The 20,026-nt window shown below is 35.5% G+C and overlaps 1 protein-coding gene across 4 annotated transcripts in view; it reads left to right on the forward strand.

Moving 5' to 3' along the window:
* The window catches only part of HMCN1 (hemicentin 1), a 492,563-nt gene that overhangs the window by 201,464 nt on the left and 271,073 nt on the right, over positions 1–20,026 (forward strand). For all 4 annotated transcript variants that reach the window (XM_040446605.1, XM_040446604.1, XM_040446606.1 and 1 more), the window contains 4 exons: positions 770–1,033; positions 2,720–2,864; positions 6,287–6,408; positions 12,030–12,305. In XM_040446605.1, the coding sequence (XP_040302539.1) occupies positions 770–1,033; positions 2,720–2,864; positions 6,287–6,408; positions 12,030–12,305 (807 nt within the window). The remainder of the gene's footprint in view (positions 1–769; positions 1,034–2,719; positions 2,865–6,286; positions 6,409–12,029; positions 12,306–20,026) is intronic.

Below are 20,026 nucleotides of genomic sequence, written 5' to 3' on the forward strand. Positions count from 1 at the left end.
TTTTTTCTCGAAGTGTAAGACCAGTGATATTAAAATTACTCAGCTTGTTAAAAATTAAGATTCCTGGGCCTCACCCCAGATCTCCTGAATTAGAACCAAATTAGGTTGGACCCAGGAATATGCACTATATCAAGCACCCCAGTTGATTCCTAAACTTACTGAACTTTGAAAACTACTGACGTATATCTTGAGATTTTTACTAACATCTATAAGTTACCTTGTTGTCAAGGTGAAAAATGAGGGTTTTATGTGTGTAGATGGCTAAAAAATTAAAGACATTATGTGCCATTGTATGTTCAAAGATAAAATTATTGCTGCTTTTTAAACCTTGTTCTTATTTTATTCATGCAAGATTATAGGTTTATAGATAAAAAGATGTTTAATCGTACCGTGACTCCTTAAATTTATTTTTTTCTGATCATTCTTTTATTACTACAATTACTGGAAGGATACACATAGTGAATCCTTAAAAATTAAATATTTATGTAATTAAACATTAATACAGTATTCACAATTCTGATTTTTCTATGTATGATATTATTAAAATACCATAAAAATAATTAATTAGGATTTCCTAAGTTTCTCTGGTCGTGAATAACTGTCTTTAACGTAGTAGAAAAGATTCCATAATTAGGCCACAATTTGTTCAACAGTTTGTAGTACTCATATTTATAATACTTCTCTGTTATTATAGTTCAAAGATTTATCTGATAAATAACTCAATTGTACATTACTTATTAATAATAATAATAAAGTCTTTCTCCTCTAGGAATTCCTACTTATGTGCTGCTGAATACTTCTGGAATTTCCATCCCAGCCAAAGTAGATCGTCTTGAACTTCTGAGTATCTCAGGCAGTTCTCTGAAGACTATCCCTGTTAAATATTACCCTGACCGAAAACCTTATGGCTTGTGGAATATTTCTGACTTTATACCACCAAATGAAGCCTTCTTTCTCAGAGTCACAGGCTATGATAAGGATGATTATCTCTTCCAGAGGGTTTCAAGTGTTTCCTTCTCTAGTATCATTCCAGGTGAGACATCATTTTATAAGACCCTGGAGTATTGATAGTTTAAGGGAGTACTGTGGTCCTATAGTAAAGAATGGACTATAAAATAAAGAATATCTTCACATTATTACTGGGTTGTCAAATTGATGGACATTTACACTTAGGTAACACAATTTTTCTTAATCATAAAAAGCACATCCAGACTTTCATGTGAAGTCTCACTGACCGCAGATCTGAAAATTCTGATTGGTGCAATCAGTGTAACAACTGGGAAATTCTGGTACTCTTACTCCCCCTAAAAAAAAAAAAAAAGAAAAGAAAGCCTGGCACACACGCTCAGTGTTTGATCAAGCTACCCAAATTGGCCAAATGGGCTAAATGCTTATCAATGATTGTCAGAAACCTACTTTGTGAGTAGTAATTCATTGTAAACATCTGGTGATGATTCTGCCTTTATGTGATAAGTTGGCAGTTAATCAGTAAGCTAGTTACTCATATATTTGCTGTTGTATAGAGATGAGAACGTAGATTAAGGATTCTTTGGAAGCATGAGGTAGCATTTCAGTTTGTCTCTACTCTTGCTGTTTCTCAAGGCTAATGACAACTGTGATAAAAACTTTGGCACTGTAGCCAAAACTGTGGATATGCAAATCTGTAGAAGGATTATTTCTAATATTGTACTATTGGATGGAGGGACAACAATTTATCATTTATACATAAGGTTGTAATTTGAGAAATTCAGAAACAACTGTACAGCTATTCTTTAATGGTTGTCGAATGGCGAGATTAGAACCAACCTCAGTATTTCCTCATAGTTAGTTGTCTTACCCCTAAATTGAATACTGCAAAATCTGTAGGATTCTTAAAAATCAAGTTTTTTTCCCATTATTTTTGGGAAAACAATTACTGTATGACTTCAATTCTTTTTTTTTTTTAAGTTTACTTATTTTTGAGAGAGAGAGAGAGAGAGAGAGAGAGAGAGATAGCATGAGCAGGGGAGGGGCAGAGAGAAAGGGAGACATAGAATCTGAAACAGGGTCCAGGCTCCAGGCTCCAGGCTCCAAGCTGGCAGCACAGAGCCTGACGTGGGGCTCGAACTCACAAACCGTGAGATCATGACTTGAGCTGAAGTCAGATGCTTAACCCACTGAACCACCCAAGCGCCCCAAGAGGCCTCGTCTTTTTGTAGAACCTGTGGGCAATGTAGCAAGATGGTGCTGGGGGGCACAGCAAGGAAGTTACATTCAGTACCCAGACTTTTTTGGTCCAGGTGAGGTGACTTGCTAATGGCAGGGCTTCCCCCTACCATCTGCTAGCTAAGGTGTATGACTTCAATTCTAAGCCATGTAGGTCCTTTTCATATATTTACATTTTTTAAATAACAATAGATTCTACAGTGGAGGAGGTATTGTAACTTATTCGGTAGCCTTTGTTTGTTTGTTTTTTTTTTCTATATTGGTGGCACAAAAAATAGTGTCTTAAAAAATAGAGTCTCAGGTTTAATGAATACGTTAGTAAGGGGTCCATGGAGAGATCCAGAAATTAATGGGGTTTGAACAAAGAAAGATAATTAAAGTGATTTTTAGTGATTTAGATTAATTGGAATGCAGAGGGTTTACTAGAATAATTAAGGTTTGAAGATTTTGAATGGATTAACAGGAAGTACCCAATATTATTGTGACCTTGTTGCCCATGTTCTATTTTTCCTAGATGCTCCCAAAGTTACAATGCCCATGAAAACCCCGGGATACTACTTGCAGCCAGGCCACATTTCCTGCTCTGTTGAGAGTCTTTTACCCTTTACCTTGAGCTTTGTCAGAAATGGAGTTACACTTGGAGTAGACCAGTATTTAAGGTGTGTACATGTTTTATTAGCAGTTATAGAAAGCATTAAACATCTAAATACAAACAGATACTTATTTTAATGTGCTTTTTCATTGGAAATTCCCATTTATTTGTTCCATAGTCTTGGAATATAGCAGTGAACAAAACAGGCGCAGGTCTGTGCCCTTATGGAGATTTTATTATAATGGAGAATGAAAACAGATATATGTTTTATGATATGTTAATTTCTCATTTATAATATGTTAAATATGTTAATTTAGTAAGTGCTAGAATTCATTCAAGGGTTGATTCAGGTTTTATAGAATCTGGATGTTATATAACTTGACGGTCTCTTGTTAAGCCCAAGAATACAAAATTATGAATATAAAGTTAGGTACTAAACTTTGGAAAGGTACTCGCAAAAGAGAAGAGTTTAAGCTTTGTTGGCTTTGGGGCAAACAAATCTCTGAATATAATTGAGAGATGGGGTGCATGTGGTTTTGGCCAACTTGCAGTTTTAAAATTCAGGATAAGGGACATTTGAGCAAAGACCTAAACATGGTGAGAGATGATCATGCAGATAGATATCTAGGAAAAAGGATTTGCATGCCAGGAACAGTTAGTGCAAATGCACAAGGCTGGAGCTGACTGGGCATGGGGGAAAGAAAGACAGGAAGGAAGCCAGTGTGGCTGGAGTGCAGTGAGCCAGGAGAAGGGTAGAGGATGGGGTTAGGGAAGTGAAGTGTGCTGGGACCGCAGGTGGAGGGAGAGCATGTGTGGCTACTGCACGTAACAATCAGTGGGAGTGGGTGAGGAAGCACTGATCTTCCTTGTGAAGATGGATGGCTTTTTTAGATAAATATAAATAATCAATGAGAAAATTGAGTAGACCTTGAAACCTGGAGGATGATTTCTGGAATTTTTTTTTAATCTTACTAATGAAACAAACTACATTTGGAGAAAAACTCTAGAAATTATTTTACAAAATTTCTGTGCTGTTGATTCAATAGTAATATAAATAACTTCCATAAAATGCTAAATATTTGACAGTATTAGCCTATTTAATCTCTTTAGGGGGTCATTTTAAGCAAAAACTATGGCAGGAATATTCAGTATAACTTTAGAAAAAAATTCCACTATTTGAAGATTGAACTGTATTACTTCCTGCTACTTTTTTTTATATTGTGTATCTTAATGATTCCCTAAGCTCCATGTTTAATAACCAGCAACATAACTGACCAGGATATTAAATGATGAAGCTACATAACTGCCTGATGAAATCAAATAATTCTGTTTCATGTTCAAGTAGTAACATGTTTCAAAGACACTTGAGATTCTTTATAAATATTAATTCATTAATTCCACACAATTCCTGGGAGGTAAGCCACAAGAATTCTTTCATTTTTCCAGCTCTGTGGCCCAGAGATGTGACATGCCTTGCTGACATATATTAAGCTCTTTGTGTGTAAGAGGCTAAAGACAGAATTTGGCATGGGTGGTGATGGATTGATACTCTAACCCTGATTCACTCACAAGTCCCTGCCCTAGATTTCCTAATAACTTGAGACATGTGACTTAATCTTTGTTATGTGAGTCACTATGGTCACTAGGGGATGTAAGAGAGAATTAGTTTGCATTAGCAGCAGGACACATTTCTATTTGACATGTTCTTTCCTTATTCCAAAGGTCATGCCTTCAAAACTTCTTAGAGTTTTAATGTTAACTGAGAAGACTACATGAAAAAAGAGAATTATTTTCACGTAATATTTCATAAATGAGAGGAGCAAGTATCACTGTCAAGAATATTCTTTACGTAATCTCACCCTGTTTACGTGTCTTTGAACTAATTACTTATCCTTCTTCCTGAATCTCGACTTACTTGTTTTTAAAACGAGGGACTAGAAGAATTGTCACTATCTGTTTCTAAAATATCCATGTGTCTAAGTTTTGATGAATCCTAATGTTGTGTGCTTGGGTCCGAACTTGGCATTGCAGAAAACACGACACACTGTATGTATTTCAAACTTCTGCCTCCCTGGAACTTACCAGTACCTCTTAGACGATGACAGTTATAAACTTGGACTTAGCTTACTGCTCTTAGGCATTAAAGATATAGCTTAGGTGATGACTGTGGCTTAGAGTACGCTCATACTCCTTTTTCTTCTGAATGGGTCAGTAAGGACTACTGACACCTCATGCATACATGGTTGAAAGGAAACATTAACTAAAGTGAATATTCTGTTACTAAAATATATGGAACAGTGACCTTGCTTATTTTGTCCGTTTTCTGATGAATAGGAACCTGTGCCTTCACTTTCTCTTACAAAGTCTAGATTAGTGATAAATACACATTAAGAGCTCAGTAAGTTCTTCGTGGCTTTTTGATGACAGGTATTTTTTTTTTTTTTTTTTTTTTGGACAGCAAGAGATCTGGTGTTATAACTGAGCTATTATATCTCATACCACTTTCAGATTTCGGTGTACGGTGTCTTTTGCCTCTGCAATGGGCTTTTCATCTCATCTATGTCTTGATTGTTAAAGAAGGTTAAACATAGCTATGGATGAGTGTAAGAAGAAAATTAGGAAAATAGTTATGATTTTCAATTCTATTTTAAAATAAGATAATGCCTATTTTGTAGATTATTGGAATCCTTTAAAGTATCTATTAATATCTATTAACTAATTAGATATGAAATATCTATCAGAATTAAATATCTATTACTAAAACACTTCGAAAAAATAGAAAGCAATTTGAACAGTGTTAAAGGCCAAAGAATAAGTATTTATTAAATGAATGGATACATATTATAGCAAATGGGTTTTTTTAACCTAAATGACAGGTTTGATAAAATGGGTAATTTTTTTCTTTTGTCAACGTATACATAGATTGAACCAGATATGTTCCATAGCCTTATGTGGAGCTTATATACAAGAAAATTAAAAAGAACTTTTTGGGATCAAAAAGTCAATTTTCTACCTTCAAACTCATGAATTACCTTGTTGAATTGCTTTGGTTGAGAACCTCTACTGAACAAGACCCAAAACTGGAAATAATATGGAAGGAGAGAGGATTTAAGGAGTGTTGCTCTATTAAATCTTTATCTTATATTTTCACATAGCCAGAAAATGTTTCCCTAAAGAAATTCACAAACTCTGTGTCTTATTGCCTTTGGTGTGCCTTTTGCTCAGAGAGCTTAACTTTCTTCTTCTTTTTTTAATATGAAATTTATTGTCAAATTGGTTTCCATACAACACCCAGTGCTCATCCCAATAGGTGCCCTCCTCAATGCCTTTCTAATGAAAAGGTGTATAATTTTAAGCTATGAGGAACTCTGTAGTTTCATCTGCTTATTTTTACATTGTTCTTTTGAATGAATACTTCCAAAAAATCACTGGTTTCAACTTTGTCTTGCTTTTGTCGTAACTAAAATGGTTTCTATTTTCTTGCCCCAGGGAATCTGCCAGTGTGAACTGGGAGATTGAAAAGGTCACTTTGTCTGATGAAGGTGCCTATGAGTGCATCGCTGTCAGCAGTGCGGGGACTGGACGGGCACAGACATTTTTTGATGTGTCAGGTAAGTAATTGTCGCTAATTGCTTTGCAGTTGCCTGGAAATTAGTGCAGCTATGGAAATGGGATGTTTGATAATCCTGGCTTCACTACATATTAGCTGTGTGACCTTCCTTGGGACAAGCATTTAAGGACTCAGTGCCTTGGTTTCCCCAAACTATAATAGGAAGATAATTATCAGTAACAGTCTCTTATCTCATTGAGAAATGTGAGGTTACATGAGATAGTATAAACTCACATAGAAGAGAGCCTGGCACATAGAAACACTTAATAGACCCTAGCCATCATTGTTATTGTTCTTGTACTATTATCATTATTATTGTAGGCTCTCTTAATAAATATTTTTTGAAAAGATCACCTAGCATTTTTATTAAAATTGAAAGAAATTTAAAGAAAGGAAGGGATAAAATTTAAGAAAAGGGAGAGATCTATTCTGGGAATAACAAGGTTAAATTTCCCATTTTCTTTCCCATATTTGTAATAAGCAGACTGTTTTTATGAATGCATTCTGACATTAAATTCAAGACAGTGAAAGTGATCATGTTCAAGAAACACAGGACCTCAGTGGCTACAGTATTGGTATTAAGAAGAGTGGAAGAAATGCTAATTATTTCACAGTAGATAGTATGTTTCCTACAAATAAATGGGAGACAAAACTCATTGCTTTTTATTTATTTTTGAGAGAGAGAGAGAGAGAACCTGAGCTGGGGAGGGGCAGAGAGAGAGAGGGAGACACAGAATCCAAAGCAGGCTCCAGGCTCTGAGCTGTCAGCACAGAGCCCGACACGGGGCCCGAACTCACAACCTGTGAGATCATGACCTGAGCTGAAGTCAGATGCTTAACCGACTGAGCCACCCAGGCACCCAAAAACTCATTGCTTTCTAAGGTAGAGTATATTTTAGCAAAAAAGTCATTTTTCCTTTAATCTCCCAGAATTCTTAGGACACAAAAAGATTATCATTTTTAACCAATGATCAGGATTTAAGCCACTTTCTCAGAACATATCTAGAATTTATTAGAAAGTTTGTTTTGATTGAATTATTTTCTACCTGTCTTATAGACTAGTGTTGCTGTGTGTTTAATAGTAACCCTATTCTGACCTAAATGTAGCTGCTGAGTTTACAACATTGTCTATACCTACTTTTAGTGTGGATGTGCATTTTCTTTAGGCAATTTAACACAAAAGCAACTGTATAACTGTAGGACTGTTTAGAAGTCTAGGATTTATGTTTGTGATCAAGAAGTCCAAGCTGAACTTTAAAACAGAGGCATGCAAGCATGTTCTTCTTGGCGTGAATTTATTTGTATTCTCTTATTCTTAGAAAAATAAAGCTTGTCTCCTGAAACAATTCAGTTCACATGCATCATAAACTATTCATTTTTTTTTCATCGCCAATAATTATGAAAAGCATTGGAATTGTGTCAACGTTCCTCAGCTTCTGGGAAAACAAACACTTGAGCACTTGACTGTTTTTTCCCAACAATATTAATTGAGAGAAAGACAACAGGGAAAGAAGTTTGAGTGAGTTGATTTAGACATCTTGCATAAACAACTAGGAAGTGCCAGTAAGAATTTGTGAACTGACTCTTAAGAATTTGACTCTGTAGTGTCAGTAACTTCCATATGTGTGTTGTACACATGCCCCATTAGTTTAATTTGTGCCAGCCAAGCAGTGGTATCACTAGGAAATTATAACGTGCCCAAGCCAGTGTTCAGGAATTATGTCCCACTCAGTCAATTATGAAAGAAGGAACAGAAGCACTGATGGTAACAGCAGTGATGGTAATGGCAGAAATAACAAGCAAGTGCCCCTTTGGACTTGGAAGAATAGACATTTCTTGCCAGGCTCACTGTTGCCTCAAACCTCCACCCACTTCTGAATCCCCTGTAGCCTGGGCTGAGATCCCAGCAGTTAGCTAAAGGCATGCTGGAATCAAGTGCAAATTCATAGGACAGTTAGGTCTTATATTTTGGAAAGGAGTGTTGGAAAACAAGGCATTTTGAGATAGTGATGTTCTGGTGTCACTATGGACACAAATTTATTTTGTAAAGTCAAAGGACACCCAAGCACAGTTTGAAGAAAAGCTAAAGTTCTACCAATATGTTACCCTAATTTTTTATTCCAGCATTTTCTTCTAGCTGACATGTGTAAGGATTTTTAGTTCATGAAAAATGTTGATTATTGAATGTTTTAGATGCAAAATGGGTATAAAAAGCATTGTACTTCTTTTATTACATATAAACATACAGAAACAAACGAGTAGAGTTGCAGAAACATGAAAAACTCTTTTCAAGGAATAATTGTTAATTTAGTACGGTTACAAAGTTACATTAATTTTCTTCACTGAATTTCTTTCTTAACACAATGCCCTCCCCTGAGGGAATACACGCACAGAGTACTAAAATTCTGGATTTACATAAAATACCGGGAATACAGAAAACTTGTCAGGGGCATGTCAGTGACAGACAATCTTAAATTATAATTAGAGGATATTGTATTAGAACAGGATAAGGGCTTGGAAATAATCTTGTACCACCTTGTCATTCTGTAGCTAAAGCAACTTAGGCCTGGAGCAGGCAGTGACCCATTATGATTATAGGGATGAGAAGAAGGTTCCTGGCCTCCTGACTTCCTGTTCAGTGATCTTTACCTAATGTCACAAGGCCTATACTTGTCATTCTTCTCTCAGTTATGAGGTTCTGAGGTTTCATCTCTGGTTCCCCAATTCTAGCCTTAGTCATTCTTTTACATAGGAAGGGCTGTCCCTCAAACTTCTAGGACCAGGCTATTTCTGACAATCTATTATCTTGGCCTCCTTTGCACACTGTTGTCATTCTCCCTCATCGTTTCCCCCAACGCCACAAATTTATTTATGCGTGCATAAATATTTAAGTATATACACTATTTATTATCTCTAGTTATTTAGGCAGCAATGATATTGTATGTCATTCTTTTAAACCTTATCTGTTCCCATTTATTATTAGAAAGTTAGCATTTTACATATTTCAATTTATGTTTGAAAAGGGATTAGACTCTGAGGTGGGGTTTGTATATAAGAAGGTTATTTCTAGGGGGGCGCCTGGGTGGCGCAGTCGATTGAGCGTCCGACTTCAGCCAGGTCACGATCTCGCGGTCCGTGAGTTCGAGCCCCGCGTCAGGCTCTGGGCTGATGGCTTGGAGCCTGGAGCCTGTTTCCGATTCTGTGCCTCCCTCTCTCTCTGCCCCTCCCCCATTCATGCTCTGTCTCTCTCTGTCCCAAAAATAAATAAAAACGTTGGAAAAAAAAAATTAAAAAAAAAAAAAAAAAGAAGGTTATTTCTAGGAAAATGCACTGGTAAGGGAGTAACAGAAGTGGAAGAATTTAAATTGTGATATAGTCACTGCTAGGGCCTTACTGGATCCCACAGGGAATTCTGGAGCTGTCATGGCCCTGAATCAAAGCAACAGAGCCTCGATTTGTTTCCTCATTAAGTGGTCACTGAATTATGGGTGCCCTGGAAAGGGGGGATTTACCCTGAGCATGTTAGCTCCCTTGGCTATGAGCTGTATATAACCAAGAAGCATAGCAGCCAGGGAAATGAGTACCTATATCCTTAAGAGGACTCTGGGCATGTGCCCAGCATTCCCTACATGCCTAATGTACAATTTTCCATTTTCTAAAAATCTCAATAAATACCTAGTTTAGTTGAGGAAGTTTGTGTCAAAAGAACAAAAAAGAAAACCATACAAACATCATGTGGCCTTCATAAAGATCTCGATAGAATGTGAACACATGTACTTATGATGACTTTCATGTCTTTGATGGTCTATACCATCTTGGATATGAGAGTCATAGAACATTAGAACTAGAAAGGGTCTTTAAGATAACCTAATTTGATTATCTCATTTTTTAGACAGGGAAGCAAACCCTGTGGATAAATTGACTTATCTAAGGTCACATACCTAGAGAGAGAACTAGGCAGCCTATGGTTGACAGATTCAGTACGTAAAAACATAGAGTGCCCAATTAAATTTGAATCTCATATAAGTATGTCTGAAATATTTCATGAGACATATGTACACGAGAATATTATTTGATGTTTATCTGAAATTCAAATTTAACAAAGTTTCTCGTATATTCTGTCAAGCCTAGCCAGACTCCAGAGCTTTCTAACTTTGTCGTGTCCTCTTTCCACACGATTCATCAACCATTTTCTTAAGAGATTTTAAGAACATAGCAGAATGATAAAATTTTGTTTTTTAAAAGATAATTTAAAATAGGATCTACTCTTCTAAATGTTTGGAAAGCAGGATAAATATAAAGGAAAATACGAAAAATATACACATTTCTGTCCCTCAGAGATTACCACTATGGTTTTGGCATATTATTTCCAGGTTTTTTTTTTTTTCCAGGCTTATGATTCATCTGCACTTATATATGGTTTTAAATAAATAAGAATAAAATTTGATCTTGAATATCTAATACTCTTTCATATTTAAACTAAACAGGCACATGGGTTTCCAGCTGGAATAGCTCACTGCAGTTTTATTGCTGTATTATTGCTGAATAATAGCTTGTTACAGCAGATCGTTTTAAAGCATTTGGGCAGAACATATTTTAGGGGGGCATTTGTATTTATTCTCAAACCTAACTAGAGTAATATGATTCTCTCTAGAATGTTGGCTCAATATCTAATTAGTAAGTTATTTTTGACGGCATTTGAAATGTGCATGACTTATTCAATACCTTTTGTGTGCATGGTTTCATGTGTACAATTTTATTAAAGGCCTGTGCCTACTCTTAACTTGTCCTGCAGTCAAAACATCCCTTGTTCCTTTGGGGGAACATTTGTCATACTCTGCTGTTGCACTGTCTTCTTAATGAGATTGTAGCCCTTTGAAACCAATATTATCATATTTAGTATACTATCATCTACCATACTTTGTGTCCTCTTTTCTCTAAAACACCAAATAAGCATTTTTAAATTTAAAAAAATCCATAAATGCTACCTTCTTCAAAACCCAAAAATTTGCCTCATTCCCCAATCCCTAAATTAGTCTAGTGATATCCTTTTGCCAAGGCTTTTTGATTCTCACATCTATAATTTATAAATTTAAACTTAGGTATGCTTTGGTGTGTGAACAAGCACTACTTTTCTTTTCTTTTCTTTTCTTTTTTTTTCTTTTCTTTTCTTTTCTTTTCTTTTCTTTTCTTTTCTTTTCTTTTCTTTTCTTTTCTTTTCTTTTACATTGAGGATTAAAGGTACTAAAAGCATATCCTGTGCATGGTGTCTTCAGGCTACAAGTGCCTGTGCTATTATTCACTTTTACACTACAGTGTTTTCAATTAGAGAACATTCAAATCTTCCCATTGAAGAAATAACATCTAAAACCACAGTGTTCGGCAAATGTGATAAAAATCAGGTGGTCGGTTTTTTTTTTTAGAACATGTACTACTTTTTTAAAGTATCTTTTAACTAGATAATTTTCTTGGGGTCAAAGACATATATACTAATTAATAAGCTGTCTTCTGCATCTTCCCTACCAGGTTCTCAATATACACTCATTACATTTTTAAACTACATCTATAAGGGAGCAAACTGGCTATTAGGTCTCTTGATTTGAATCTTTTCGTTTCACCCAGAGCCCCCTCCAGTCATCCAAGTGCCTGATAATGTCACAGTCACTCCTGGAGAAAGAGCAGTTTTGACATGTCTCATCATCAGCGCGGTGGATTACAATGTAACCTGGCAGAGGAATGACAGAGATGTCAGACTGGCAGACCCAGCAAGGATGAGGATCCTGGCCAACCTCTCATTGGAGCTAAGGAGTGTGAAGTTCAGTGATGCTGGGGAGTATCATTGTGTAGTCTCCAATGAAGGAGGATCATCAGCTGCTTCGGTTTTCCTCACGGTGCAAGGTATGTGTGTATGATAACTTCAGAGTTACAGTGCCTTTCTCTCTTCTTCATTTGATCCCTATTCCCTTAAGTTTGGTTTCTCTATTCCCTTAGGTTGGCTATGACAATAACAATATCTACCCAAACAATTACTATTTTGAATGACAGAGTCCTTATGGATCTTAGGTGGCCTAAAGCTGACCAAACTGGAAACTAAAACATCACTAACAAATAGGTGACCTTTTAAGACAAACACAACCAACCAGTCCTAGAGTTGGACACCTTTATTTTAAGAAAATGTAAATAGAAATTGTCTCTGGATGATTTAATAGTTTTAAATTCCCAAGTCTATCATGTGGACTTAAAAATTCTAATTGTTGTAATGATTGGTTAAAAGTCTTTCCCGAGTTGAGTATTACATTATTTCTGATGTAACTAATTTGCTTATATCTTTTTAAAGTAAGATTTAAGATGTTTCTCATCTTGGTGAAATTTTATTAAATATTAGCAGAGTTGTTTTTATCTTATTTATCTTATACACACAAGATAATAAACTAAGGGTAAGCCAATCTTTAATTATGCCTTTAGAGACGAAATGTTAGGTAGCTGAAAACAGTGTGTTAACAATGTGGTTTAATGGCTACCAACTATATATATATATATATATATATATATATATATATATATATATCATTCAGGACGATCAAATGAAGGTCAGAATCTGTTCCAGTGAATCTCTTTCAATAGAATCATATTTAGCTTCTAAACGTCTGTACCAGCTGAGAGCCTTAATGTAATGAGCAAATTACTATTGCCAGTTTTACACTGTTAAGCTGAAAGATTGAGTTACCACCTCAACAGAATATTTCATTTCAAATCCTCAATGTGGGAGACTGATTGCATCAGGATTGTGTCTGGCTATCTGGTTATGACATCAGAAACAACTTTTTGCCATGCCTGAAGTAACACTCTCAGATGATGTTTTTAACAAGATTATCTAAGAAAATGACCACTGAGACTCAAGGCTAAGCGCTTAGAGTGTTATTAGAAGCAGAAAAGTAAAACTACTATGAGAATTAGCAAATTGGTCATCTGATTCTAGTTTTCTCGCTGGTATTTAAGACCTGTTCTGCAGTCTGAATGTACATCTCTTTTGTTAGTGGACCTGGTGAAACCTCTAGGGAAACATTGCTTTTGTAGATGGTTCACTGCATTTCCACATGGTAGACAGCCTAGATCATTTGAGTCAATCCAAGTGGTAACCTGAGTTACCAGAATTTTGAAACTGTTCTTTACTAAACTGATTGTTTCAGATAGAACAAAACACTAATGGACTTTGGAAAATTTGATCTTGGTTCTTCACTTGAAGTCCCTTAGAATAGGATTGTAAACTAAAATCAGAACCTTCCTAGTTTCCTCAGGTTACCTTTTCAATGTATTAGCATCCTATTTAGTTGATTACACCAGTGATTCTCAAACCTCCATGGATAAAGAATTGTCCCAGGCACAAATTTTCTGGTTTAAAATCGCATGTCTGTGGCTGCTGCAGTCTCTTCTCATGTAACAGTAAAATATCAATAAGGACCTCAAAAAGACAAAACTGAAGAATACTAAAACCCAGTGGCAATTAACAGTAGTAAAAATTTGGGGAGGAATTTTATATATATGTCTGTGTGTGTGTGTGTGTGTGTGTGTGTGTGTGTGTGTGTATACACATTTTATATATATATATATATATATACACACACACACACACAGACATATATATATACACACACATATATAATAAAGATTTATTTATAATAAATATATATTTATAAATATGTGTAATAAAGATTTTTATTTATATACATATGTATATATAAGTATGCATATGTAATCTTTATATTTTAAGGTCAGTATAATGAAAATCTCAATCAATGGTGCATCTTTTTTATGTTCATATGAAAGCTGAGTGGATGCATCTTTGTCTTTCTGTTTCATACTTTCTGAAAAAGAGAATGTTACTCTTTAGGAAGCCATAATGGTGTTGCCTCACACATATTGATAGCGATAACCATCCAGTAAGGAAAACAGTAGAACTGGAAGTAGACAGGCAACCCAGACTCTCGTAGAGAACTGTAACCTAGGATATATGTTTCTCTCGAAATGAAAATATTTGGAAATGAGAAACATTGATAGGGGTGTCAACTAGCGATTTTAGAGACAGATGGTAGCAGAGGGCAGCATCCCAGTCTCAGCCAGGAGAGCATCATAGATGAGAATCGGGCAAGGAGCTGTGCACATCAGACTAACTCAGTTAGTTAGTTAGACATCAGACTAACTCAGTTAGTTAGTCTGAACTGCAAAGGCAGTTCAACTAGAACAACAGTAGCCAAATAAGCTAGGTCCATCCAAACACTTTCCAAAACTCTTTGGAACTGAAATACCTGAATGTGTACACACTATTCTGACACTTTGGTCATTATATTTCTGTCTTATTGATACAAATGGCAAATCATTACCTTAACTTTTACAAAGAATATTATTTATATATTACAGAAGATAATTACAGTATGATCTGGCGAGAAAAATTACCTATTTTTATACTGCTACTAATATAATTTGGATACACTATTCAGAAAAATAAGAAGTTTGTAGCAGTGTGAGGCATCATCACTGGGCAATATTATTTTCAGCTTTCCTCTATGTAAAAAAGAGTTATACACTATTTTGAAGTATTTGATGTGTATCTTAGGTAGAAATAGTTGCGTGTTTTGGTAATAAAATAATCTACCAAAATTAGCACTTACATTAAATGTATGGAAACTACTTTTGGGGTATTTGGTATTGCTTATAAAATGTGATCTCAATATCTTAATGTATACCATTTTCTGCTATTTTTCTAGGATAAGTTGCAACACAGCCCTCCCTTCCTATTTTGATGTCTTTTAAGTGATTTTTAAGTGATTTTTGTACAGGATGATATTTTTAATGCCTAAATAAATATCAATACATCCCCCCCCCCAAAAAAAAACACTTTGTTGACAGACACTGGGTCTGGATTTGATGTCATCTGATTTGAGTGTGAATAAACAGAAAATTATCAAAACAAAATAGGAAAAAAAATAAAGCACTGGACCTAAGGAAAAAATACTGAGGAACACAACAAGGGGGGATAGCCTTGAAAGAAATGGATGCTTTTGAAAGCAGTTCATTCTAGAGACTGGGAAAAAAAATGTTTTGTGTCACCAATGTCTTTCTAAAAGACCTATCCTCCTTTGAGCAGTAGTATAGAATGATAGAAGAAGAAGTGGCTGATGTGAAAGATCAACAACAAGTGTGATGGAAGAAATAAGAAAGGATTTGATGTTAAAATGCAATATTATAATGCAAATTTGAATCAGAGGCACTAAAAAACAGAATTTACACTACATAAAAATAAAATCAGGGATGTGGTGCGCAAACTTGAGAAGTTCTTTCAGAATGTTGAGGAAAAAACTATGAGTGAGTAATATGTTGTTGTTTTTCAAGTAGAAATAAAAAACAGAGACTGGAACTTGGAACTTAAAGCTATGTAGGTATATAGCATATATATTTATATAACAAAGACAAGTGACACTAAAGAAATAGAAAAAGATATAATTGAAGAAAATTATCCTAGAGAAGAAAAAAAAATTGTCCTGGGTAAGCAAATCAAGTGAGGTCAATAAAGAGAGAATTTCATCTAGACACATCCTGGCTGAAATTTGAAATTATTAGTACAAGGGAAAAAACTCCACAAGCATACATTCAGACTGACCCAATATGTTGTAAATGGAGGGATAAAGTCAGACTGGTGTCAGACTTCTCAGATGTGCTAAAGGCTAGAAAATAATTGCAACGACTGTTTGTCATAGTTTGGTTCTTAGGGTCTGAATATGTTCTCTCATTTGGGAAGATATTCTTTACTCTCTAAGGGAGAAGCAGAAAAGCAGATAAAATCAGATTATTCTTTTCCCCATCCTAGAATAAGCCATTCCAATGTTCCCAGTGGGACTTTAACTCTTCCTTAGACCATGGACACTTCAAAGACCTCAGTTTTGGCAGTATCGTGGAATTTTGAGTCCAGCCTTGGCAAAAGCAAGTGTCCTAGTGGCTCTTTTCCATCATTCTCATTTCCCTTAGTGACATTAGACTCATTATCATTCTACCAGAAGAGCCTTGAGAAGAAACACTGATCGTAGAAACTGTGGTTGTTTGAATCAGTCACATAATAAGCATGAGAGAATGTGAATAGGTTGATATGCTTCCTTCATTATGAGAATTCCTCACGGTGGGGAAAATGGTATAATTAGATACAGGAAGTTCTTCCAAAAGGGGATTTCCTCAAGCAGGGCTTATAAGACTCAGAAGTCCGGCTAGTCAAACATATAAACAAACAAATTGAAGCCACCCACAGTTATGACGGGAAAGGGTCGGGGGGAAACCCAGTTAGATTGATATAGACAAAAATGTGAATATGAGATTGACCATTGCTTGTTTGGGGACAGTGGAACTATAAGTGACCTTCTTATTTATACTTTTATGTACTTAAAAAAAAGTGTTTAATAGGAATGCATTTTTTAAAAACTTTGTGTAAATAGGCTTTAAATTTTTTTGAAAGTGCTCATATTAATTTTATTGGGAGATTGAATTATGTATGGGTAATGTGTTTTCTTTCTTTGCTAAATATTCCATAAATTTGTGTTATCAATTTTATATTTAAAATAATTAAGGTAGGGGCGCCTGGGTGGCGCAGTCAGTTAAGCGTCCGACTTCAGCCAGGTCACGATCTCGCGGTCCGTGAGTTCGAGCCCCGCGTCGGGCTCTGGGCTGATGGCTCAGAGCCTGGAGCCTGTTTCCGATTCTGTGTCTCCCTCTCTCTCTCTGCCCCTCCCCTGTTCATGCTCTGTCTCTCTCTGTCCCAAAAATAAATAAACGTTGAAAAAAAAAATAATTAAGGTATAATTAAGAAAGTTAATAAGAGGTAGTGTAAAAATAAGGAATAATTAAGAAAATAAATTAAGAAATAGTGCCTCTCAAAGTGTCAGATTAGAACTTTTATCAGTACAAAAATTCATACTTGAAAGCTTAAGGGTCTGGAATTTTTTAGGACTATATTATAGAATAAGCATTTTAAATCCTTTCTGCAACAAAGTAAGGTCAAGCAAAAAGAATAAATGCAGAATTTCAGTTGATAAGTTAGGTTTTCTTATACTGAATAACCCAGTAACAGAGCCATGACAATCTCTTCAATTTTTCCCTTTGCAAGATTTTCACAGAAATAAATTGTGATTTATGGAATGCGATATCCATGATTGAATAATGAAAACTGCTTTTTATTTGCTTTTCTCTTTTCTTAGACATTTTGATACACTAAAGTCTTGCTAGTTAAGCCTTCTGTTGTTGGAAGTTGATCTGAGACATGTATATGTATGTTTTAAATACTAGTGCATCTTTGTGGATTTCATTTAGATAAGATGAAACCACACACTTAAAATGAAAACCTCAAATCATTACTTGCTGTCAAAAGTTAATTGTATTCATTTCCTTGGTTGTTTGATGTCCCAGTATGAATCAGCACAAATGAATAACATGCTCTGTTAAGATACTGGCTTTTGTTGCCTTCTGTACTACAGATCTAATAAGGAGTAAGTTGGAGGCCTTTAGATTTGAAGGAAAATAATCTAGCGAAGTTTTGATTCAGATATTCACTGCACTGATATCCAAGGAAAATGCAGTTTCCCATAGAAATATTTGCTTTCCTGGTTCTTTCTATGGTGACTGTAAACTTTATGAAGAGAAAAGTTTAATATTCACTTTATCTGATGAATGTATTCTAATGACTCCATGGTTTCAGGCAAGCTTCTGTTTATAACAAAATGCAATTCTACTCAATAAAATTATACATCTTCCTTGACTTAGGATGGGGTTATGTAATCCCTAGTGGCTTGCCCTAGGTTACAAAGCCAGCAAGTGACACAGCCCAGATCTAAACTGGGTCTTTCCATTGTTCTGCATTGAATACAGAAATGCCTACACAGGCTATTAGCAGGCCTTAAGTTCCGGCAGGTAGAGGAAAGTGTAAAAAGATAATATAAATAAATGGTTCTTGGGTATGGACAGAAAAGTGAGAGCAGTGAATTTTTTTAAAAGTAGGCTCCATGCTCAATGTGGAGCCCCACATGGGGCTTAAACTCATGACCCTGAGATCAACACCTGAGCTGAGATCAAGAGTGGGATGCTTAACCAACTAAGCTACCCATGTACCCCCCTAAATTTTTTTCAATAGGAAAGTTACAAATGTCCTCAGGTTTCTGTGGCATAGGTTAAGAATCTCTGGAAATCTCCAGCATTGTGTGTAACGATGATTTAGAGAAATCACTGCTTGATTTTAATTCCCTATCCCTCCGTTGCTCCTTCCTTCTCTGATGCCTTATACAGTAGGCCAGGTAGATCACAACAGTTTGGTCAATCTTTTGACCCAAGTTCTGGTAGAGTAGCTAAGGAGCAGGTCAGGGGAGAGAAACATCCATAAATATGCTCCAAAACAAGCACACAGAGAAAATGTAAGACAATTAAACCATAAGTTCCATGATGGCAGGATCCAATTTTCTTCAGTTTGGTGTCTTTAGTGCCTGACACAATATTTAGTGCATAGTGTTGCATCCTGTCTGTGGGAAGTCTGAATGAGAAGTAGAGTTCATATTTCCTTTTTTTTAATTTTTATTTATCTTTTAGTCCAAGAGAAATTTTTCAGGGGCCCAGAGACCATAGAGCAGCAGTGAAGAGAAATGTTAGGATAATGTTAGATGGTATTGGACAGTAAAGAAAATGAGCTAGAGTATATTCATTTAGTACAGTGCCTGGGATGTAGAGAGTGGTTAATAAATGTTAATTGGGGAATTAAAAAAAAAAAAACAGAGTAGAGTGTTTAGGTAAGGCAAGTCCGAAAAATATTTCCATCATAAGATGTACTAAAAAATTATTTGAGTTATATTCTTCCTGAACATCGATTAATGTTTATTATTTTATAAATTCATTATCCAATTAAAAATAAATTCTGTTTCTACAGATTAGATATTTGTAATACAGGAAAAAACATAGTAACTTACTATTTTTATTTATGAGGAAAGGGATATGATATTTGACTATTATGAATAAAAGTTGGAATAATTCTTAGTACTTATTGCTGGATCTGCAGAAAGGTATACATTAGGAGCATTTGGTTATTGATAGTGCTAAACTGATAGATAATCATTTTAAATGATATTTATTTTTTTTTTTAATTTTTTTTTCAACGTTTATTTATTTTTGGGACAGAGAGAGACAGAGCATGAACGGGGGAAGGGCAGAGAGAGAGGGAGACACAGAATCGGAAACAGGCTCCAGGCTCTGAGCCATCAGCCCAGAGCCTGACATGGGGCTCGAACTCACGCACCGCAAGATCGTGACCTGGCTGAAGTCGGACGCTTAACCGACTGCGCCACCTAGGCGCCCCTTAAATGATATTTAAATGATAAATGATAGAATCTTCATTTATGCTTTTTCCTACAGCACTATCTGAATAATACTGTTATCAGTATACTTTTTCATAGTACTAAAACAAATACTGAAACACATGAAGTGTCTTGACTAAAAACACAGGTCTGCCAAAGATCAGGGCTGGTGTCTTATTTGTTTATATATTCATTATTCCTTCCTTCCTTCCTTCCTTCCTTCCTTCCTTCCTTCCTTCCTTC

The sequence above is a fragment of the Herpailurus yagouaroundi genome, unplaced genomic scaffold (genome assembly GCF_014898765.1).
Source record: "Herpailurus yagouaroundi ecotype Mexico unplaced genomic scaffold, PumYag 195, whole genome shotgun sequence".
In the NCBI taxonomy this organism is placed as follows: Eukaryota; Metazoa; Chordata; class Mammalia; order Carnivora; family Felidae; genus Herpailurus; species Herpailurus yagouaroundi.